Source organism: Amblyomma maculatum, chromosome 2 (assembly GCF_055883805.1).
Source record: "Amblyomma maculatum isolate TAMU_Amacu chromosome 2, ASM5588380v1, whole genome shotgun sequence".
NCBI classification, from domain to species: Eukaryota; Metazoa; Arthropoda; class Arachnida; order Ixodida; family Ixodidae; genus Amblyomma; species Amblyomma maculatum.
This window is the reverse complement of record NC_139345.1, coordinates 75,753,549-75,778,075: the sequence shown is the minus strand read 5'-3', so window position 1 is coordinate 75,778,075 and position 24,527 is coordinate 75,753,549. Positions and strand designations below refer to the sequence as shown.

The following is a 24,527-nucleotide window of genomic DNA, read 5'->3' as shown; positions in this document are numbered from 1 at the left end:
TGTTAGAACTCCTTGATTAAGAAAACATGTAATGAAAAGCAAAGAAACAATGAGCAGCATTCTGAAGAAGAGCTAAGGCACAAGCCTTGTGTTACAGCATATATAGTTATAAAGTAAGGTCTTCGACAGTGATGCACATGGAAAAGAATCACAGGCAAAAGCGCCCTCATACAAATGATCACGAGCTACACATGTGGTCAGCAAAGCTTTCAAAAGCAGTAGATTTTTAGGAATATGTTAACTTAGGATCACGTGACATTTGCTAGTGAAGTTATACAGTGATCACGCAAGCACTACAGCAATATGCTTAACTCTGAGCAGTAGTTCGGGCCCAGTATTGAAGGATTCCGCGGGGATGTACTAATTCATCCTAAAAATGTGTATCACCACACAAAACAGGGACACGCACGTGAGACTGCACTGTAATCAGAAATATTTATTGAATAAATAGCAGCTCACCATAAAGGCCATGCCTCGTTAGAATAGTGAAAAAAAAAAAAAAAAGAGCATGCAACTACATAGGGGCGCAGTTCACAGAGCCCAGGCACAACCAAATGAGCGTGAACCACATTTGGTTTTCACTCTGCATAGTTGCCTATACAGTGGTTACTATGTAGTAGCATATTTATTTACATAATTTATTTTCAATACTCTCAACACCCAGAGGCATACTGAAAGCTCCCACAGAAAACCGGAGGCGCGCTTTTTGTAATCTTCACAGTAGCATGAAAATAATGCACAGCATAAACAAAGAATGCAAAACTGCTGTTCTTGTACAGTACTCACGGATTGAAATAGGACACTCGGAGCGCGTGGCCGTCGCTGCATGCAGCGCCGCCCGTGGATGCTCATGGAACCAAGGTGCTGCATTGTGGTATAGCGCGAGGGGGAGAACATCTAAAAAGCAGAACTGCTATTTCCGGTCGCCAATAAGCCGGCCTGTTGTTTACCACACTGCCTTGCATGCAGCGACGGCCACGCGCTCCGAGTGTCCTATTTCAATCCGTGAGTACTCTACAGTACAAGTTGCACTGACTTATTCTTGACACAAGCTAAATGTGAAACTGCAGTTGCTGTTCAGTACAAGTTGTATTGACGCATGTTTGGACTCGCAACATTTGAACATTTCACTACAGGCCAGTGCCGGCAACTGTGACAGAAATACGCAAAGAAAGAAGAGACGACACGAATGCACAGGGGAATCTTCCTCAAAGCCATATGGCCAAAAGACTAGTGCAACAGCACACAGCCTGCAACGCTACATATTGTGAATAGGTGCTTCCACTGAATACAACTTTCTAGCACTGATTCAACAGTGTAACCACTAACAATTATGCGAAACAGAATAAAGATGTTCTCACCAACAACTAACTACTTAACAACACATCTAAGCCACAGTTTGTATACGTATGCATATATATAGGCATCAGCAGAAGTATATAGTCATACCAAAATATTTGCACGCTGCACTGTACGCAAATACATTAGTGATTGTCGTGGTTCAAAGATCCATTCGATGGGTTCGCTTTCAATAGCAGCTTCTGCTTGACGTGGCAAGCTTGAGTCAGCACAGCGAAAAAGGTGTGAACGAACAATATTGCGTATTCTTGCCAGAAAAGCACATCACCAAATACACCTCACTCACTCACAAGTGACATTATGTGAGCAATCAACACTTCGCAAAATATGGAGTGTACCACAACTACAACCATGCCCTTTGCAAGGCAGACATGACAGCTGGAGAGCAGACACACACACACACACACTACAGTAAACAAGTCATGGCTTGAATCAGCTGCTCGAACAAACTGTCAAGAGAAGTGGATGAGCAAAAGTGCTGCCTTGGTATTGGCATAAGTTAGGCACAGCCCAATAACCCCAATAAATATTAGGGAGCCATCGAACGAAAGGGGTTGACATGGTAAAATTACCATATTTGCACGAACACACCTGGCATTGTGTAACCAAATAATCTGCATTGGAGCCCACCTTGCATTTCGTTCAGAACCACGTATATAAGTATTTTTTTCTTTTTTTCATACTCTTCATGCTACAATGAGCCGAACCACTCAGCTCATGAGCTATGAAGAGAAGCCAATTTCTCAGTGGCCATGGGATGACTAATGGCCATGAGTAAGAGAGCTGACATGAATGCGTGAATCAGGGCAAATAGGGTTTGAACACAAAGCAGTGGCGGCAAGAAGTAGCTGTGCAGTTAGAAAGGGTGGTGCATCCAGAAGCAGCAGCGTCCGCTGTTGCTAAAAAGGCTGTGCACATCAATTTCTGAGTGGTTTCGCTGTGCCTGACTGTTGCCTCTCAGCAGACATGGTGGACATACATTGACACAGCGGACGTGCAAAGCACTAAGCTATAGCTGGCCTGAACATTTTGAACTTGCGTCATGACAGCGATATTCTCATTTTCCTGAATGTTAAAACTCCTCTGTGGACTACATTCGTGCAAAAATGATATTAGAGGCTCCTGCTAAACCATGTACAATAGTATTCAGAAGTTGATAGTAACATGTAAGCTGGACAAGACTGTTTTCGAGATAATCAGGTTTGGTTTTTACATCCAGAACAAATCCAAAAGTTGCTGACCACCGGCTGCCACGAAAGCATTGTTACAAGTATTGCCGTTCGGTCAATGCAGATTATTCTAGAGTGCTGTACTAGTCCGCATGCTTACTGCTGCGTTCACATGCCAGAAACAAAACCTTGTGACACAGCTGCCTTATCACGAACAGCATTTTGTGTGGTACCTCATCATTCTATGCCAAACAACCATAGTGACTAAACCTCCGCGATTTGACTGATGATTTAGCTTTTTCATGTTTGGTGACAATTTCCTCTTAATTCGAAGCAATGAAGCATGTAAAGTAGTCTTACTGGCCAGTATTTTACCAAGTGCTGCTAATGGTTTGAGACTGTGTGAGCATAAACTTTATTCCATGCCTATGTGCACATGGAATGTCAGTGATTGTGCTTATGTGCAATGGTTACTATACCACCACCACTGCTCAGCAACAATTTATTCTGCAATATTAAAGAACGTGTGTATGTTACTCATGAGCAGCACAAAATGCAACATGCAGGCAATGTCGTACAAGAAAGTGCTTTACGTCACTTCAGTTATTGTTACTAGTGCGAGTGAGCAACAAAATAAAATATGTGCCACTTCAGACAAGCATATAAGCTGTAATCAATAAAGGAGATGGAACATTCGGCAGCTGTGATTCAATGATTTACCATGCCAGTAACGAAAAACAACAACCATGTCCAGTGCCTATGTTTTGTTTTTAGGCACGCTTCTGGCATTTTATCTCGAAACCACGAACACTAGCCACTCCATCCATATTTCCATTCCTTCATCTCCCCGAGTCGAAAAAAAAATGGCAGCTGTAGCGATTCATTCTTTGTTCACACACGAATGCGATTCATTCTTTGTTCACATGCCATACACGAGTATGTGTATGGCTCGCAAGAAGTGCTCCATTTATGGCAGCTCTCTCGAGAAAAATATGCTTGATTGTCTTGGTATGGTATTGTACACACAGAGGCAAAATGTTTAGCGGCAAAGGTTATTTCGCCACAGCCCACCAGTTGAAAGGCATTTACACTGGGAAAAGTATTGCACTATTTTGTATTGCCAAGAGCACCACAGAGTGACGACAAAGCCAGAACATGGAACGAGCACGTTCAACAAGTCGGTAAATTCAAGGCAAGAAATGTAGAACATACACATCCTTCCGCATCTTTTCAATATCTCGGGTCACTCAACCGCTTTGAGCATGAAAGTCATGCATACCTCGCACTGCTTCACGTGAAACAACACTGTAGGTGATACTAGACACCTCACAATTACCGTACATCACTGATGGCAGACCACATGGCTGTTTACTTAAATATCATTGTATGCTCCAGCCCTCTGCCTTAGGTAGATGGCCTGTTTGCAAGCAACAATTAATTGCCTTAGGTAGATGGCCTGTTTGCAAGCAATAATTAATTATTTGCCCAAGGTGGCAATCAGCAAACTAGAAGAATTAAATCCAAACTAGCGGTACTGCCATATCTGAAGGCCGACGCTAAATTTGAGCTTTCAAGTACAGCTTAAAATTAATGGTGGAGGTACTGCCATCAGAAATGCTTGCTTTTCAACTTCTCTTCTCTTAAAGTCAAAAGGAAAACTGCGATTCGTGACATGACGATGAATGTGCACCACACCAACATGAAGATGTGCAATGTAGTAAACAACCTTTTTTATGAGACTATCGTTGTGAAGATGTGATTGTCATGCAAGCAAACGACATGGTCGCATCCAGCATGTGCTGAACTTGATGTAGATGCAGTCGCAAGAAAAATTGAGTTCCAGGATCGAATTGTGGCAAACTGTTTGTGTCCTGGAATAAGCGCTGGATGAATGCGGCACCATGTGTAAACTCCCTGGCTAACCGGCCTACTGCTAGGACAAAAATTTCAAGCTGTACAGCTAGTCGGCTTTCTGCAGCTCTGCAGAAAAGAAGAAGCAAACAAAAAGGGGGGGGGGGGGGGGGGGGGGAAGAGAAAAGCCTTTGCCTAAGAGCCGTGGGTAGAAGCCTAACTCGGCCCTAGCTACCTCACACATTCTCTTCAATTCTCACAGAACAGCCATACTGCTACGCATTAAAGCAAATTTCTCCCAGAATTTATATAATCAAGAGCAAATGAGTATTCCAAAGACATACAGGAATGCTCGCTGGAGGTGGCTGCAGAAAATAAATATGCTGCATATGCAAGCAGTCTACCTATAATTTCTAAACCAGCAACTCCTATCATGCATGTAATGGTTATTGCGACATCACTGGCTGAGACACAAAAAAAAGAAAATCCTTGTGGCACAAAGTTTGAGCTTTTTGTCCACAGTCAAAGTGACAAAAAGCTCAGAGATTAAGTGGCATCATGTAAACAAGGCTAAAGATGCACTGTGTAAAGCAATTTCAAGCGGTGCCAGCAGAAAGACAAGAAAAAGGATACACTGGAACCTCGTTGACACAATTTTCACAAGGAATGAAAATTAAAATCTACTATCCGAAAACTGTGTTATCCAAAACAAGCCCCAAAAGGTTGTGAATGAAACATACTTGGCACAGGACTTACTTTTACTACCCCACTTTGAATACTAACCAGTCACTATACACTGGACTTTTCGTTTCTCAATATCCAGAAGCAAGCTTTTCTTCAACTCGTACAAACTAGCCACAGTTTCGTTGCTTAAAAATTGCAAAGAGCATGTCTAAAACTTGGCGTTGCCAAGAGCCTCACCCCTGCAGGAGATCTCATCAAAAGGTAAACAGATGGAGATGTTATCACTGAGGTGCTATCTGTGCGGCGTGCAGAACCTTGGCAGGCTATTATGGTAGGCATTACAGAATGCGACAACGAGGGTGTGAAACTGAGGGATCCACTATGATAATTCAAAAAAAAAAAAAAAAAAAAGTCAATTCTCAACAAAAAAGAATAGGAGGAGGAGGAGGGGTTCACAGTTATATATTTTCGAGACCGTGTTATCCAAAGCCACGTGAAAATATGGTCGTATTAGCCATACGAAAATGCATTGCTTGGCCGGGAAAATGTATTTTGAATGATCACATCAACGAGATTTCACTATCTTTGTCAAAAGTATACGGCCCAATGATTTTTGTTCTAAGCCCAGTAACGAGGCCCGTAAAGCAACTCTAGCGTTAGAAATCTCCTAGATGACAAATCTCGCCCTCATTCTTCTCTAGCTTATATTAATATTCCAGTACTGCTGCCAGCAGCCGCGTTACAGTGCTTAGAAGCGAATCTCTTGGGCCATATACTTTTGACAAAGACTGTACATTGTATTACATTAGAAGGTGGCATAGAAAAATTGTACCACATCCCTGATGCTGTCCTTACCGTGTGCCCAAAAGACATTGTTCTGAAAAACTCTACTCGTTCGAAAATGGCCCAATGCAGCACATAATGTGGCCGAGATGCAGAAATAAAAGAGAAACAATAGATAATGTACCTGATAACTTTTTTCACCTGCCAGACATTGTCTTCCAGATTAACTTTTGTACTGAGGCGTGGTACCAGCATTCACAAAAATCTTCTTCCACCTCCTCCACACGTGAAATGAACGTTTTCAATTCTAGGCAAGTGGTTCCTTACAGGACACTTTGCGTGCTTAAATAAATGTAATGTAACCGAGTAAAAGGTCACCCTAAAGTCTCAATATGGTAAGTTCCACAATTCCGGTGTTCCATTAATCCTGAAAGTTTAAAGGACTAACACTGCCCTAAAGATTCAAATAAAAAATATCCATTGAACACCATTCTCAAGTCACGAATTTCGGATTTATCGCACGAACTGATATTAAGCACCCAGTTAAGTATACACGCAAGAATGCTTTTCATGTATACCAATTACAACAAGTTACCAAAGAAACATGCACTATAATTACAAATTGTAACATGTTGCGAAAATTTAACAGTGGCACTAACACTTACTAAACAACTTCAATTCTGCATTCCATTACAAACATTCGATAAATATATATATATATATTATATATATTTTCTTTCCTTTACGGAAGAATGTAATGACTAATAAGTATTCCAGTATTCCGTCAAAATGAGATGCCATTTCTTCAGAAGTCAGAAGATGAATATCATGACATTCTTTTTTCTTCTAAATTAATGCGAGATAACCCCAATGGCATGCTTTTGGAATGCATCAATAGCCTACCTGACAGCATGTTTATGTTAACTCAATGCAGTTTAGAACACGAAAGGTTCTCAGCAAAGACAGATCAAACGTCACCTTCAGATAATAACCTCAGAATTAATTGCTTCTCCTCTTCTTTCCTTTCTAAGCTTCAAACCTCAGTGCACGAGATGACAGAGGCCAACAAGATAGAAATAAATACAAAAAAGTTGTAACTTTATCTCAAACGAATAACCACACCATTCACGAAATCACTTTGCATGCTCCACTCGACTTGTAAAGAGTTGTCAGAAAGTGGGCGGTGGAAATGCACACATCAACGAAAAAGTGAAAACAACTTCACAGCGATCAAAGGTACCGTCAGCGCTGTGGTGAAGTTGGACAGGAGGTTGACTGAGTGATTGTCAAGGAAGTTGGCACCAGAGATGTGTCGCACATTAGGCCCGGGCTGTTCAACTATGCGGCCGGTCTTGGCGTGCACACCTGCGATATATGCACAAAATGCAGCTGCTTGGTGGGCCTGGCGGTTTTACTGCACTGATCGTTTCAAAACCGTTAGTGAAAATACTGTCTGCAGCACATATCTATCTATCAGCTGGGAATCATAAATGGGTAAGGTAAAGTGAGCATACTTCCAGTAGCTCTTAATTTATGAAACTGCATGGGGCACTGCATAATGCTGCAACTACCAGAAGGGTGAAAACATGGGATCTAGTACTAGTTTGGCAAACACTATATAGGAAAATTATGTTTTGACATGCAGGTCACAACATCTGTACATCCCCTCATTTGATTTCACTTGTCAAACGAATTTATTTGATTTTTCAGACAAAAGCAGCTTAAGCGTGACGGTAAGTGTCCCCATCCCCCAGTTATGAAAGGACCCGCATTCTACCATGAGTTCAATGAAGCCCTAGCTGTAAAGGTTGTATATAAAAATATCGGCTACATGGTGCAGAGTTATACGCTCCTCGCTTTGTACAACAGCCAGCGAGAACCATCAGGTACGTCAGAAATCAGTGCAGCCCTTACATAGATAATGTGTCATCCCAATGTATTCCAAACTAGAATTAAGGTGAAAATATGCTCATGTAAAGAATAAATCCAGGGCTGCTTTCAATAGACAGCTTGCGCATCATCATACAGTAAATGAAGTAACTATGGCAACTGTGACAACTGCCACCATCTGGCAAAAGGTGGCATAGCAAGCATGCTAACAGCAGCAATAGCAATGCATTACCGTATTGGCTGTACGGCTGCCAAGCTCTGCTAAAAGTCCCTAATGACGGTTTTTCTGAAAGCTTGCACACCACAACTATCAATGCGAGGCAACTCCCACGTGGCTTGCTTTTCCACTCGCCTTGCTGGCAGAGTCATTATGAAAAAAATAGGCTCGGTTTAGCCCTGGCTAAGCCTGGTAAAGTTGAGAAAGCAACAGCTGCACGGCTACACTAGTGGTTAGCTTATGGATAGTTAGTGTTTATAGTGGCAGCTATGGCTATATCAAGAAGGCGAAGCGTGGTCAGCATGTCTACGATCTTCGACGTCTCCAAACTGAACGATTAAACCGGCAGCAGCCAAAGACTGCTTCCTTCTTTTCTCTAGACGTGCAGCCTGCTCTTCATCCGTTTCTTTGGCACGCTGTCTCCTGAGGTTTTCATGGCGCCTACGTCTGGCTTCTTCTGTCGCACCGTTGGCTCATTTAGCTTCAGCGTGGCTCGCCGTTTCTCGAGCCTTCTTGCAGATTCTTCCTCCGTTTCCTCGGCACGTCGTTAGCGCTTCGTCTCATTCCGACGCTCTTGGGAACTCAACCCTGAATCTTCCATAGTCTTCGTACAGTCACTCTGGGAAGTAGAACAACTTGTTCTAGATGCATCTTCGTTACAACGCTTCTCGAGTCATACAGCGCGGCGTGTTCTTCTGCCATCTCTTGAGCGTGCCATCTCTTTCTAGCTTCATTCTGTCATTGCTGTCGCTCTAGCACTTTCCAAAGGACTCGATTCCACCGAGGTGAAGCACACTTATATCCACGAAGCGTCACCTCCTCTCCTCTGCCCGCAGAGCGCACATCTGGCGGGAGCGAGTAGCAGTGGCACAGCGCCGACTGCAGCGCCATCTGGCGGAGCTTGGCTAAGCAGTTGCTAGGCGCGGCTGTTCAAGGTCATTCGTGGCCGCGACCGCGGCATAAGCAACGAGCTGGACCCTCGCGTAATGTTGCTTTCGCAAAAACCATTTTTAACATTCATTATAGCATGAAGTTACTGGGCTGGCTATAACCGGTAACAAGATACGACTTTCTTATGATCACTTACCGTATTTACTCGAATCTAACGCGCCCTCGATTGTAACGCGCACCCGTTTTTCGTGACCCCCACCCCCGAAAAAAAAAAAAAGCTCCGATTGTAACGCGCACCCGTTCTCCGCGAAAAAGAGTACCGCGCACCTAACGCTTTCATACAGCAATACAACTTTGTCTCGTTTGGAAAAGCAAAGATTTAATCTCGGTGCACTAAAAAACACACACACAAAAGGAAACGGCTTATCTTGCCAAGATTGTCACTATGCCGGCACAAGGTTCACTCGTCGTCGCTGTCAGACAACTCCTTGTCACTGCTGACGGACCAAAGCATCTCATCCTCGGTGCCGTCCATGGCATTCGATATGCCACATTTTTTAAAGGCCTTGATGACCATGGCAGACGGTATCGTGCACCACGCATCTTTCGCCCATCCAGTGAACTCTTGCAGCGAGGCACGCTTCATTCTGTTGCTGGGAGTGAATTCATGGCAGCCACTCACAAGCCATTCAGTGTACAGCGCCCGAATCCTATCTTTCACTGGCTTGTTCAAGCAAACATCGAGCGGCTGGAGCAGCGATGTCATGCCACCTGGTATCACGACAAGGTCGGTGTTGCACGCAGCGAGCTTGTCCTTGATACGTTGGTCGAGATGGCACTTGAAAGTGTCGAGCACAAGCATCGCACGCAGGCCCAAACTGCCGCCGGGTCTCTTGCGCCAGACGTTATCGATCCAGTCGGCGACCAAGTCCGTTGTCATCCAACCTTTTTCATTGACGCGCACAATCACGCCACTCGGAAACACGATTCCTTTCGGGAGCGTCTTGCGCCTGAATATGAGATACGGGGGCAGCTTGTGTCCATCCGCGGTGCAACAAAGCATTGCGGTGACGCGTGTTTTTTCGTGGCCGGAAGACAACACGCGCACTTGCTTCGCCCCCTTCTTTTCAACGGTTGTGGTGGCAGGCATGTCAAAGTACAGCGGTGTCTGATCGGCATTTCCAATCTGGCCGAGGTGGTAGCCGTACTTGCGGCGCAAACTTAAAACGAACCGCTGAAAACTGTGCAGCTTTTCTTCGTACTCTTCAGGCAACTTATGGCATATCCCTGTTCGCCTTCGAAGAGAAAAGCCTTTTCTCTTCATAAAATTAGACAGCCAGCACCTGCTCGCTTTAAAGTCGCTCCGCGTTAGCCCTGTTTGTAGGGCTAGCTGCATCGCCCGGACTTTGAGCAGGTCCGTCGTCACTGGCCGCTGCGCCGCTCGCTGCTCTAGAACATATTCTGCGAGCCGCTCTTCTATTTCGGTGAACCGGCCCTGCTTCGGTCCACTGAAACCTTTTCGTGTAGCCTTGCTGCCGAAAATCTTTTCCTTCTGCTTGCGCCAGTCCCGCACGCATGTTTCCGGAACTCCGAATGCGCGTGATGCGGCCCGATTTCCGTCCGTCTCTGCACACACGATGACTTTCCGTTTAAATGCGGCATCATGATGAACTCGACGAATCTTCGGCACGTCCATACTGGTCGGTCAATCGCAGAAAACGGGTAGGCTAACCAAAGCACATGTACCAGAGCACACGAAGGACGCTACTGCAGCTAGGCATAGACAGCTAGACCAGCTAGTAGGCTCGAAGTGCATACCAGGCGGCCATTTTGAAATGCCGATGGCGATATGATATCGGAGATTTAGGGTCGTACTCGATTCTAGCGCGCACCCAATTTTTGGACACGATATATCGGAAAAAAGGTGCGCGTTAGATTCGAGTAAATACAGTATGTGCGTTATGTTAGGGCTGGCAACACTAAGCAAGAGGTGTAGTCCCCTTGTGGGCCGAACAATGTTGCAGAAGGCAATGGTATAAGTGCAAATTAAAGTCTCTCGTCTTGCATTTGTGCCACAGGTGAACATTGGGATCCTTTTTCTTTTTTGCGACATGTGAACTCCCAGTACAAGCACTGCTGTCGAATGATATATTGACAGCAGTTCTAGACAAATCAGAACGAACTCTGCTCATATTGCACGTTGTGCAATGTCCTTGAAGAGTGCGAGCAGCCGTATTTCAGTCATGCTGCCCCAATTCTCCTTACTGATGGAGGTTCGATGCCTACATGCGTGACAGGACAGGATCACACGCGTGTCTTGCCTAAAGAAGACCAAGTTTACCTAAAGTTCAGGCCTTTCAATTGCGAGGTCTCAGTACTAACTCTCGCAGAACGAGAAAAGCAGTGCTTTTTTCAAGCATGGAGAGAAGTAATATATAACTTTGGCTTCCACAGTACCAGATGCCAAAATCAAACAGCCAATCAGTGGATTGGAAACATCCTTCGGGAAAACAGCGATGGCAGCCGTTTGCTTGAGCGATGCTCCAAAAAAGAGCCCAAAGAAACTAGCTTTAAAATGAGCTTAAGATGTCGTCGATTGGCTGGCTGCTTTGTCCTTGGCATGTGTGGGAAGCTTGAAAAATTTTGCCCGTTTCGGGAAAATTTCTTGGTTCTTTCTTGGTTCTTGGTTTTTTAGTCAGATTTTATGGTCATTTGCGATCGAATTCAGCTTTAATATTTTCACGGTAGGTGACTGATGGTACAAACATTCCAAAAATGCTTTGTTCTAAAAATTGACTTTTTTTTGCCATTTTTGAACATTCTAAGACCCGCGTATCCGTTAAAAGAACAAGTCAGTTATGCAAAATTTCCAACTAAACTTGATGGTCTCCTTCCTGAAAGTCATATAATTGAGGTTTTACTGCAATTATGTTCACCTAAGTATAACAGTAGTTAGCTTTGCTGGCTCTGAGAGGTTCAAGTCCCTCGTTCCTCGAAACCTGAAGTCTATGGTCAATGAAGGACTTGGCATAAATACCTAGGCCAGCTCTACAACATATAATGCTGCCATGTGCCTGGTGAGATGTTAGCATTATTTGCATATGCCTTAACAAATGGCCCGAAGATGGCAGCTGTTCCCGACACCTGCCGCATGCACCTGCTCGTATCATGTCTCTATTTCGGGGTCCCCAGTCCTTGCTGTTTTCCAAGAAAGCATTCTGTAGTCTTCTCGTCAATCGAAGTGTGAGTGGCATCATGGGTATTATTTAAAGATTTCAAGTTGCCTCTATTAAAGGACTCCTATACCAGATATGCAACAACCTGGCTGCTGCTGGACAGAAGGCCATGAAGAAATGTACCAGGGTGCCCGGCCCACCTGTAAACTGTAGGGTGGCCCCAAGTAAGGAGTCCAGGAGGGACCCGAGGAAGCCTGCCAGTGTGCCGACCAGGATGACGAGCCACTGGGCAGAAGCCGCCTGCAGCCTGCCGGGACCCAGGAACAGGGCCATGCTGATGTAGTACACCAGGCCTATGAAGGCCCCACCAAGGCCACTGAACAACAAGCCCTCCAGAGAGATGCCCCCATTGGTGCCTGCGCGATCAATGCCAGGCCAGTGGCGTGAGCAGCGGGGCTAATGCTTGAAGCTTGAGAGAAAAGCAACAAAATGATCATCGGAGATCCAACAATACAAACACAAGCTGTTTTCAGCAGGGTGTTCATCTAAAACATGCTGCCCCAGTTCAAGCAAAAGTAGACTGACCCACTGCTATACTCCAGTGTCAGACACACCTGGCCCGAAGGAGCTCAATTTACTGCGGCAGCTTTGGGTGCCCCCATCCATACGCGTAATTCGTAGCATGAAGTAGGGCTTTCTGCAATTGCGACGAATAAATGGAATAAAAACGATAAAGAAGGGCACTGAGAACTGTAAACTAAATTATGCACGAAGAAATTAAGTTTATAAGTGGCACAACACTAAGCATGCAAGCAGAACACACACACCACAGGAAACCCATTTCAAGTAACTCTTGATCCTCGTCGCTTATTACTTGCTGCAATCGAGGTGCTGATTCATTAAATATGGCTGCTGGTCCAATAAATATGAGGTATTTTAGTGCCCTGCATAATAAACACAAAAGATGTGAAATACGGGAGCGCAAGCTTATGAGGTGCCGCACTGCTGTAGCACAATTTGTCAGGCTTCCTGAGGACACTGAATCTGCTTCACATTTTTTTTTTTTTACAGTGGCAGTTACGAAATAGCCGAAACAGCATGCCTTTGTTGTAACCGAAATTCTTGCTCCAAGCCTAATTAGATGCTAAATCTCCCCTGTTTACTGCATTGCCAAATTTCTTTGAATGTAACATCACTAGTAAAAGCTATCACTACTCGCAGATGTATTTGAACACACTTTTCTCTTCCAATGTGTGCCATAGAACACCAGCACCAGCAGTGATCCACGCTCCTATGCCAAACTCTTGGGGAATCTTCATAACAAACACATTTAGGGACTCTGAATTAACTCCAGAAGAGAAGAGGTTCCTTGGTTTGACACTAAAGTTTGCATATGTCCTTGTTTACAACGTAAAGTTGCCAGACAAAATAATTCCAACTACAGAAAGCCATTCTCCTGCTTAGCTCATGAACTTTGAAATTTGTTACAGAAAGATGCATGCCGTCAAATACAAAAGAAAAGACATATAGGCACACTATGAGTGCCGTTATTTTAAAAAAATGGTTCTGTACAGTCATTTTCTTTAAACATATGCTTAAACAAGGATGCAAACAAGTACTTGACCATTTCAAACATGAGGCTATTTCTGTTTAAAATGGTTCTGACCTATGAAAGTCGTCCCTAGTGTGTCACTTGTGATGAATGCTAACAGCACGTCCGAGCAAATAAGAATTTAATGCCCAATAATTACTTACACACATTCCATAACCTAAAGAAGAAAAAAAAAATAAGTAACCAAAATAAGCAACAACTGTCAAAACAGCGGAAAGAAGTGAGTGAGGAAAAGGAAAAAGGGAACCAACGAGGCTGACACTTCCTTGAGTGCCAGCACAATGCGGACTTTTCCTTCCTATACTGAATGCAACTACGCAACACAAGAAAAGAACAGGAAGAAGAGAATGCATGATGCATCCTCCTCCTGTGTGCGCATGTTCCTGCCCTGTTCTCGCCACGTATATGCTGTGCAGTTGCATTCCCTGCACGTGGTTTCAGACTTTCCCAATCATCACCTCTTCTAGAATTTGCGTTCTTTATAATTATAATTTTTTTTTTATTATGAATGCAAACAACTTTTTTTTTCCTCACACAAAGTGAATGCTACTGCTAGTGGACTTTAGTGGCAGTGGAGCTTTAGTAGACTTTAGACAGTAAACGATTAACACAGGCATCCACAACATCCATCTTAGCAGTGCCCCACGGCCACAAATAAAAACTATGCAACTCGTATTTCTAAGTGTGAAAAAATAAAAAATAAGAACATGATTTGTTGAAGCTGTGCAGCTACTCATTGTAGCTAACTGGTCACACTAATACGTATGGTGTCAATTAATGATTGTTGTTCAAAAGTTATTGCGCTAATTATTTGCTGCCCTACCCTGCTCCAGTCTAGTTTAATAATAAAACTACACTAAAGTATTTTGACAGGAGGGTAATAATGTGATAGACATGCAAAAAAAAAAAAAAGAAACAGTGGGAAGAAAAATTTCGTTCTTGTAGTGGCAACAGTATTATTTTGTTTCTAACATATTTGTAAATTTAGTTTGACGAAAAAAAACGACACTACTATTATTTTCGCATTTTCTTTTCTTTTCTTTTTTATTTGTCACATACTTCTCATCAGCAATTAAATCCCCTACTATGTTGTTTTTTGTTGACATGAATCTTTTAAATAGCACATTGAATAACTTTCTTTCACGCAGCGTCCCTATCTATCTGAACACCAGAGTGTATCTGAATAATAATAAATTGGTTCACAGGAAAGGAAGAGGTACAGATACACAGATACAGATTGCATTTGAAATGTTTTCTTTTTTCAGCCAAGTCCAACAAGCCTCACGTTGACTCCAACAGACCTGCTTCTTTGTGAAGTTGTAAGCGAATATCGCGCAATAAACATTATTATTATTATTATTATTTAACGTTTGACTTTACAGGCTGAAACACTTATGCAGAAAAATATGGATTAAAGTGAGACTCGTACATTTATTAAGCTTCTAGAATTAATGGCCTGCACAATGGTAACTGCCTGCAAGCACTGCAGCATAAAATAAGCTAAAGGGCTAATTTTGGGCAGAAAACAAAAGCGTTAATTCAAATATTCCACACGAGTCAAACCACTCGAAGTAAAGACAAAGTAAAGGGTGCTTTGCTGAGATGTGTGTGCCAAACGCTGACAAGTGAAGCTAAAGCCAAGATTCATTAGCTCCTGGCTAGATGTAGCTTTCCAGTCTATGTGGGAGCCCTTTCCGAGGGTGACGCAGGTGCCACAGGCAGGGTACAAGACTGGTTTTCCATTCTACTGCGTTTCACTCCATAATGCACCACAGGCACGCTTGAGCACTCAGAGTACAAATGCACCTAAACAATCAGACATGCTACTGTGCAATGAACTTGACCCGGCGACAACATACCGTCGGCATGATACAACTGCCTTATCAGAGCAGTGACCTCCCCACCCCTTTCTCCTTGCACTCCACTGAATACAGACTCCTAGCTATCTCGAGCAGCGCAGCTTATCTTGCACAGATACAGGGGCTGGACACTGAAATCAGTCGTTTACCTCAGCCAGAAATCTCCATGAAAGACTCCCACAGTTCATTAATTGAAGGTGTATGGCACATAAATATACAAATGATTTCATAGCACACTTTTTGCACACTCAGAGCCGATATTGCAACAGCGGTCTCCTTTGTTTGGTACACCCCAAAGGTATGTTGGACAAAAATATGAACCCACCAAGAGGAGCAGAGAATTTCACCAAGGCCAAACACGTGCTTAGTCATTGCTATTCATGTTTCAAACAGAACAAATAATTGATGAACGGTTCAAGATGTGCAATGCTTGTGCACCTGTCAAATGACTGAAATGCACAATTCAGCTGAAGACGATCTACAGTGTTATGACACGTGATCAAAACAATTTGCCAAGAAGCGCACACTTTTAGTGATACTTGACTCATCCTTAAAGGAAATTATCAGCGAAATTAAAGGGATGAAACAGAAGTGAAAAGTAGGCACTCGGTATGTTTTTGGTGTGCTTCCACTCCTGATTTTTCTATTCCACTGTGTCTTTATTTAGGCCAAAGGTACCACGTAGTCAAAATTACCAGCCATCCTTTACACTCAAGCAGTAACTGGTAGTAGTGACCCAACAAGCTGCAATACTAAAGAAGTTGTCCCCTTCAGTGCTACTCCTGGTTTTATGTCGATTATCACAAAAACAAATGGCGATCCACACTTGCTGCATCCACTACGAGTCACCAGAGATTAAGTGAATTAACATTACAACAGAACTGAACACCCCTCAAAAAAGTTTTACCCATCTCGCAAAAATCAAACACACCACAGAGAATCTGATAAAACACCAGTTTTCTTCTGCTCTGCAGCAGACAATCTTTCTTTTTCTCGGTGCAAAACGTTCACAAAACAATCAATAAGGTGTGTACACACAGACTCCGACGGGCATGCGATAACTTATGGAAATGGCGTCAAAACATCCGGGCAGACGCCAAAAGAAACGCACGATTAGATTACTCTCATGTATAAATAGACAGCTGTGAAGCACTCTGTCAAGTGTACTTCTCGGATCTTAAGTGGACACTTCCCCGCTGACCATGTAAGGCGGTAAAGTTTCTAAGCAGAAGCAGCAGAATTGTTCAGCATGCTTTTAAGGATTTGTACTTTTCAAAAGTTTCCACGCAATAACATCTTATTTTGGTCCGAACAGTGTGGCTCGTTCAGCACTGCCAGCGTTAGAAATCACTGGAACATGAAAGGCAACATCCTACCCGTTCTGAAAGCTTACGAGCATTGAGGACGACTCCACATGGTTCATGTCTCTAGTCAAAGTAGACTCTGTGGCTTCTTGCATTTATTGCTAAAAAAAAATTGTGTTTTAAAATGTCTGCCGCCACTTGATTCAAACTCGCAATTACGGTTTGGAAGTGAATGGTGGTGTAGCCTAGCCTCCGGGATCCATGCCCGAAAACTCTGTCGACATAATGCAGTTGACTTGCGAAACTGCCTAGTAATGTCAACATCCGTACTTAATTTCTTGAACCTTTTCTAGCTTAAATAAGCTCTGCTTTCAGTTCAAGCAGTGTTCATCATTACAATGCAGTAACCTGTTAATAAAGACAGACTTCAAATAGCCCATGTGGCCTAAAAAATTTAGGCAAAAACGGTGCATAAAATGCTGGACAGATGAGACAACCTACAAACAAGGCCACAGTGTGTAAATATCACAAGCTGAAACAGAAGCCGGAGTTTAATTGAAGGACCAAGACAGCTTATAAAAGACATGTCATAATTAATTGCATAAACGCACCTGCCAAGCATGAGCATGTCAATCATTCACAAGCCTCATGTCCCCATACATGACAAATGCTTTTATGTGACTTTTACTCAACAAATGGTTATAAAGAAAAAACAGTTGCAGTAACCATCCTACTCAAAGTACACATTTGAGCTGCACCACAGGGCAAGGAATGAAGATGGGGACAAAAGGAGGCAGCGAAGAGTCACTGTATTAGTGGCAGGTTCCAAATTTAACTTCAACCCTAATGAATTCCTTATAATGCACTGACATCACATACTGCCTCTTTTGCTACCAAAGTGAAAACAGGAAGCGAGTAGGAAATTACAGCAGAGTCGCATATGGTGACATTGTTCAGATTTTCAAGCCCACCTAGAACCCTGCTTTGCAATAATCCCACTCATCATAAGCATATGAACCAGTACAGTGAGCAAAGAACGGCTGAATGAGCCATCTTTTACAAGCACAATTTGATGTACCCAAGCTTGACACGCCAAAAACTGTTGAAATTATTATGTCATTGTACAATGCTTTCAGCATGACAATTCACAAAATGAGTAGGCAGCCCGATATGCCCTACTGTTCTGCATAGGATGCCAGTGAAATGATCATTCTGATTGCTCCATGGCTGACTGCTATCTAGCACGTACTGCAATCATTTCTTTCTTCAGGAGGTGAATTAATAGAAGGTGTAAGGCTGTTTGAGTATTAGTGCTTCTTACAGCATCCTCAAATTGAACCAATTCATATCAATTCAATGGTGTCAAGGAAAAGCCCTTCAATGCCTTAGCAAATGCTACCAATCTGTAGTGGGCTTGTCATATCTGACCGTAAGGTGTGCGAAGATCGTTGTTAATAAAGCTAGTGAATTGAACAATGATGTTACCAAAATGAATGATTCCATTATTAAGCCAGGTGAAAGTTGCTATTTAACTGGTGACTTTAGTGCACTACCATAAGCTACCTCAAAATGACCCCTAGAAAGAATTTATCAAGTGAAAATTCATATGAATGCATTACAAATGTAGCGTTATTATGACCATAAACTGTGGTGCATTTGCTGACAGTGGTCAAGACAATAATACTCAGTGTATTGGTGCAAGCTTTTTCCTTCCAAGTTGCGACAGCTTGTCTTTTCATGTTACAATTTCTTATGCATAACGAGTAGCACCTGAAACAAACCTTTACATAAAAGTGCAGCAAGTCAGCAGAGCTGACATTAGCTAGAACCTGGAACAAAATTCCACACAGCAGAGAGATAAGCTCACCTCTGGGCACCCTCTCAAAGGTGGTGATGAGGAAAGGGTCCCCCCTGGAGAGCACGCTGCCGAACTCCGAGGCCCACGTGTCCCCACAGCTCTCAGCCAGGGCGCTGAGCACCGCCATGGAGAGAATGGTGCACTGCCAGCCATTGCTCAGGTCGACCAGCTTCTCGTCCATGCCACAGTCGAGCATGTAGAGCAGCGCAAACTCGGTGGCAATGCCACCATTGCACAGGACCTGGACCCAGTTGCGCTGCCCTCCTGCACGATTCGTAAACTGTGAGGACTGCTCCAGCCACATGTCTCACATTCTTTAACGTACCACAACACCCTGCTTCAAAGACAAAAAGCATCAGAAAACGAAAACTAAAAATCATGAAACGATTTTTTTTTCTATACATATATACAGCTACATGCCAGATACTATCATGCCTTACGACCCTCAATATGTCAAGATTAGACTAGTTATTGTACCACAAGTGCTCATAGACAACAGCTGGGAAAGATATAGCAATACACTTGGTACATAGCAGAATGTGCTACTTAATGACGTAATTAGCCTTTCTATTAGTAATTTTTTTTTGGCATTACAGGTTTACTTTAGTTATACATTTTGTGTTAGCACTGGTATGGCTTCATGCATAATATGAAAGCATTTTGTGTGCACACACTGCAAGCTCATATAGGAAGCAATACACTCAATATATTGCAAGACGTCTATTTGCCATATGCACATTTATCCAGATTATACCCTAACTAGCACTGGCTATGTTTGTTTTCTCTAACAGCATCTAAATATATAATTTGGGTTCTGCATTCTCGGATTTTATTTCAGGAAAAAATTTCGAGGGTGCCTTTCAGAGTTCATTCCTCATTAGAAATTTGAAGATCCAGGAGTTTCATGTTAAAAAACCTGGTAGGTTTTATTTAATCAGTTCCAAGTTGAAAGCAAATGCATTTTGCTGCTCAAGTATGTGATGCCATATACACTTTATTAAATATGTAAGTAATGACAACAGCATTCCATGATACTTTACATCTTGTGAAATACAAATGAATGATTTCCATTTTTTTTTTTTTTTTTCATTACGAACTTTAGAAATATGTTTGCTAAGTGCACAGAACATCAAGAACACCCTCTGGACACCTGCACTGGATATAGGAAAAGCTTGAAAATTAAACAGCAGGAAGGCCCAGTCCAGGATGCTCAATGCACTGAATGCTCAATGCAGTGCACAAGAGCTCTTGCACTGAATGCTCAATGCAAGAGCTCTATAGCAAGACAGAAAAGAGTGTCAGTTTCTCGCATAACAATGCCAAAAAGAAAATGGGTTGTGAACCATTCATTGAAAGTTTGTATTCTTGGAATAGTGATTTCTGTATAGCCCAAAAGAACTTAGCGCAAATTCTCGGACAAAGACACAGAAGAGGTGCATACAAATGACAAGCGCTTGTGTTCAACCCTTTACATTCGAGGTGATTCCGCCACAGCAAGATTCAGGTGTATTGTTTTTAGTCTATACCCCTACCACCCAATGCACTGAAGTTTGCTTGTCGTATACAGTCTCCTTTAAACAAAGCATTGCAGTCCTGCCAAAGGGTACCGATTTTCACTAACTCTTTGGCTCCTTCTCTCACCTCACTTTGTCCTATCCAAAATGAGGCATGAGCAGATCACTCGTGGTAAAATGTCCACAAGCAAACTATAGCCTTGAGATACGCAGTTGGACTGTTTGTCTGAGCACCAGCAGTAAATAGACACAACGGCGGCCAGCTTACAGAGCCACGGTAAGAAGTGCGAAGACACATTACATTTTTAGCCCTGTTCTTTTGCCCTTAGATGCACAGTATGTCCAAGGACACCATGCACCAAGATGTTCCAAAAGCCAGAAAAAAAGAAACAGTATTTTCAGACCAGGCTCTCGACTAAAGGTAGGAGTTTTTCAGATAAATTCAATTACAAAAAAAATTTTTGCTGGCGAGTACATGTTTTTTGGTTAAATCTAACCAAAAATGCAGAATCCAACATATTGTATGCAGTTTCAACATCATCAAGCAATTTGTTTTTTTATATTGATAGAACAAAAAGCACTCAACATGCCATATGAAAAAAAAAAAAAAAAAGAGTATCTGCTTTGCATGCAGCTATGAAAAACCTTGAGTAAAAGCTATGATGTTACCATGCAGGTGATGCATGTAGCATCTTTATGCCAGGGACAGTCATGTGCAAAAGTGGAGAGACCATGTGAACTATTACGATTACTGTGTTTCCATATAAAAAAAAAAAAAGAGAGAGAGACATGTCTGACCGAGATACTTGGGAAAGGAGGCAAGCATATCAGGGGAGCAACTTCAGAAAATGCTGGCATGAAGTTTTGTCAAATTCACTTGGGCTCTCGTATTTTTTGAAAGACCCTATACGTCAGGTACAGTTTACTTCCGAGGTGTAGTGATCAGCGTTACATGCATCTGTATGTCAGAAAAGAGGCAGCATGTCATATTTGAGCCTGGCTGACATTGAACTGCTAGCAAAAAAGAGAGCCAGACCTCATTTGCTCATGACTATATGCACTGTCTTGCTTCACTTACAGAACACGCTGCATATCCCGTTTTCATTGATGTAATGGAGGATTTGGCATCCAGCAACCTTTTTATTTTTCGCTAAACATTCAGCATCTCAAAGCATAGCTGAGTCCTCCTAAATTGAATTCTGCAGTACGATTTCTTATTCCGATGAATTAGACCATGGAAGCGAAATTGAGAGGGGAGTGAAAACTGAAGAATTTTGAATGCGCGGGCAAACCAAATAATCGTTGGTAATATATATGGATTCCTTGTGGTGGCACTGGGAATAGGTTATAATTAACATACGTCGGATCAGACAGCAACAGCGATATAGAGTTAAGATATGTGAAGCTAGGAGATCGAAGTAGTGAACAGAGATCTCATAAGGTTATTCACACACACACAAGGAAAAATTATGTGGCACATGAGAAAATGTTGCACTCTCCCATGCAGATAACCGAACCGCCTGCTCACCTTCTTAAAGTTAAAGTTAAATTGGTTCACAGGAAGGGAAAGGCGCAGTAACTGTCACACTTGCTCTGTGGACACCCGAACCGCGCCGTAAGGGAAGGGAGGAAGGTGGGAATGAAAGTGGAAAGAAAGAAAGAGGAGCCGTAGTGGAGGGCTACGGAGTAATTTCGACCACCTGGGGATCTTTAACGTGCGCTGACATCGCACAGCACACGGACGCCACTTCGTTTCGCCTCCATCGAAACGCAGCCGCCGCGGTCGGGTTCGAACCCGGGTACTCCGGCACAGTAGTCGGGCGTCTTACCTTCTTTGTGGTCAGATTCAAACTTCTTCTTCAGCTCAGACCTAAACTTCGTTGCTTGAGACGATGAAATAAAGAAAGCAAAAAGGCTTGCAAGAAACAGGTAGCTGCTTAAAGTCAGGATGAAGCCGACTACCATACCTGAAATAAAATTACGAAGAAATAACTGTAAAACCACTGGAACGTGAACACAGCTATTAAAATAAGAAGACCAACGTACTTACCACATAGTGCCCCTGAAATGTCAAGACTTTTCCTCTTGTATCCCCAAGACGATATAAGAATTGGGATGAACGCGGAAAAGAAAAACCGGAGAGGTGTGGGCGGTGCTATACCTGAAACCAAAGCTAGCGTAAGCACTAAACCAGTACCGTAGGCAAGTCTGCACAGACTATTTCCACCTCGAAAATTTAAAACGTGGCCAGAATAATTACAGATTAAGGTGCATTCGACACCAGTGCGTTCAGTTGTCTAGAAGAGATGACTTACTTTCTGTATACCAGGACGAAACCACTGACAGAGACCAAATGGCCAAAGACGCGGGTAGTGTCACAGCAAGAAGGATAACTAAAAACATGTTACGAATAAACAATGGTTTCGAACGTTACACGATCATTCGTAAGAGCGTCACCAAATACATCGCAGTGTTCAGACCACGACTGCAGAAGTTGACAGCCGCGAAAACGAAAACAATCGCGCTCGCCGCCACACGCTCGCATGCAAGCTGACAACACAGCGACCCGCAAAACGTAAGCAGCAGCTATGTTAAAGTGAGCTAGAATGGGGTAGTGGGCTCACGGGGGCTCCTTCCCTGACGCAGTCTGTGTTACATGCACTAGGTGGCGCCACCGCAGACTTCAATGTAGCGCTCTGCTGGTTGAGGGGTTGCGTTCTTGCGACCGCGGCCTTCTCGCTTTAGAAAAACGCACCGTCTTCGTCCACACTTTTTAGATTTGCATGTGGCAGCTATGCAGAGGTTGGATATATTAGCAAGTTGTGCTACTACTAGTGCTATACGATGAACTAAGAGGTTTCTAACTGCAAACGCGTGTCCGATTTCTCTCCGGAGTCCTTGGCGAAAAGTGAATTAAGGCGCTTGTATGAAAATGACTGCTGCGCTCGATTGCCCAATTTTCTGAGGTTTGTGATTCACGGCCGCGATGATAAAGAGTACAGAGACACGTAGGTTTACTTGTGTAACGTGTAAAGCTGTATCCGTATTCCTAATTGGCCGCAGCTGTCAGCACCTTTTTGTCGCGCCTGCCTTCTGGATCGTGAATTTTAATTTACTGTCGACGCTGTTTATGGAAGAAAGGTACATAAAAATTGCCACAAGTCATTATTGAACACATCTTAAAAGTTTGCAGTTGCGCACCCTCCGTCCATTATCAGCAGTTTAATCTGAAAATTTTCAGGTAACTGCACAATTGCGAATTAGCTATATTCGTGTAGACAGTGTTCTGATCGATAGGGAAGGACCTGACAGGAGCTCTACGAGTGTGAAAACAAGCATTTAGTAGGCATCTCGGGTTGATGAACGGCGGCTCCACTGCTAGCTTCCTTGACAAAAAGTACACCCATGTTAATCTTAACTGATGAGAAAGGCGAGGCGTATATGTTGTAAGCATCCGATTTCTCACGGTACTACTCCGAGTGCATCAACTAATTTGCTGCCCGAATGCAGTTTATGGCAAAAAAAAAAAAAAAAAAACTCCGTGAACATATATTTTCGAGAACTTGCATGTATACGGCGCAAATTTAAGAAGACAACACAAGAAAGAAAAGGACAGCGCATTCACATATCGTTCTTTTATTTATTGTGTTGTCGTCTTTGCGCCGTGTACAGTGGTTTTCAAGTCATGAATGATCGCCCCACATGCCGTCATTTTTCGAGCTTGCTCAAGAAGCAAAAGCTGAACTGACAATAGCTGAGTTCCCATTGTCGCGGAACTTTGCGCCGAGTAAGCGGTTAGCAGGCTTGTATACAAGCTTCGCAATTCAATTTCATTAGACTCTGTTTAGCAACATACTATACCCAGTATTGTGAAATATTAGCCTATAATCACGCACTTCAGCTATAATATGCTGGCTGTGGTCAGCAGATATACCAGCGTATTCTTGACGCTTAGTAATGCGTTGAATAAAGTTGTTTCCTAACTGGTCCTCTTTTTTGTTCACATTCGTGTGTGCTTCCTTGATGCAGCATGTCGACAATCCGGCTAGTTGGCCCTGCTTGCCCTTCCCCTGGCTTATTGTTTCCACAAGGCCATAGAATGAAATACAACTGAAAAACTAGGCTGGTGTACGTGTCAATGATGTGATCAAGTCATCGTGTATTCATATCCTTTAGGGAGTATTTATATTCGCCCCCATTATTTTCCGAGAGCCACATAGCTTTCGATTAGTGGCGCCTTTCCCGTAAGCATGTCCGGCAGCCTAGCACAATGGTTTTGTCATCGTGGTGGCTTCTTCGTATCAGAAGTCACATCGCCCACCGCAAAACAAAACCTCCGCAATGGCAAGAATACAGCAGC

The 24,527-nt window shown here is 43.1% G+C and overlaps 1 protein-coding gene across 1 annotated transcript; it reads right to left on the bottom strand.

Moving 5' to 3' along the window:
- Positions 1-421: 421 nt before the first annotated feature.
- LOC146199049 (transmembrane protein 19) lies at positions 422-22,772 on the bottom strand. The gene is made up of 6 exons (XM_084594536.1): positions 22,483-22,772; positions 22,218-22,328; positions 21,997-22,134; positions 18,663-18,917; positions 12,221-12,436; positions 422-7,211 (listed from the first exon to the last, which is right to left on the bottom strand). The coding sequence occupies exons 1-6, from the start codon at positions 22,568-22,570 to the stop codon at positions 7,045-7,047; spliced, it is 975 nt and encodes a 324-aa protein (XP_084450662.1). The 5' UTR covers positions 22,571-22,772; the 3' UTR covers positions 422-7,044.
- Between the last annotated feature and the right edge of the window lie 1,755 nt (positions 22,773-24,527).

Bases quoted from the DNA above. Each gene is read 5' to 3' on its own strand.
- LOC146199049 (XM_084594536.1), bottom strand. From the start codon at position 22,570: ATGTTTTTAGTTATCCTTCTTGCTGTGACACTACCCGCGTCTTTGGCC. The intron at 22,135-22,217 runs GTAAGTACGTTG...ATTTTATTTCAG, and splicing joins CATTTCAGGGGCACTATGTG to GTATGGTAGTCGGCTTCATC. The intron at 12,437-18,662 runs GTGAGCTTATCT...TTGATCGCGCAG, and splicing joins CTTTGAGAGGGTGCCCAGAG to GCACCAATGGGGGCATCTCT.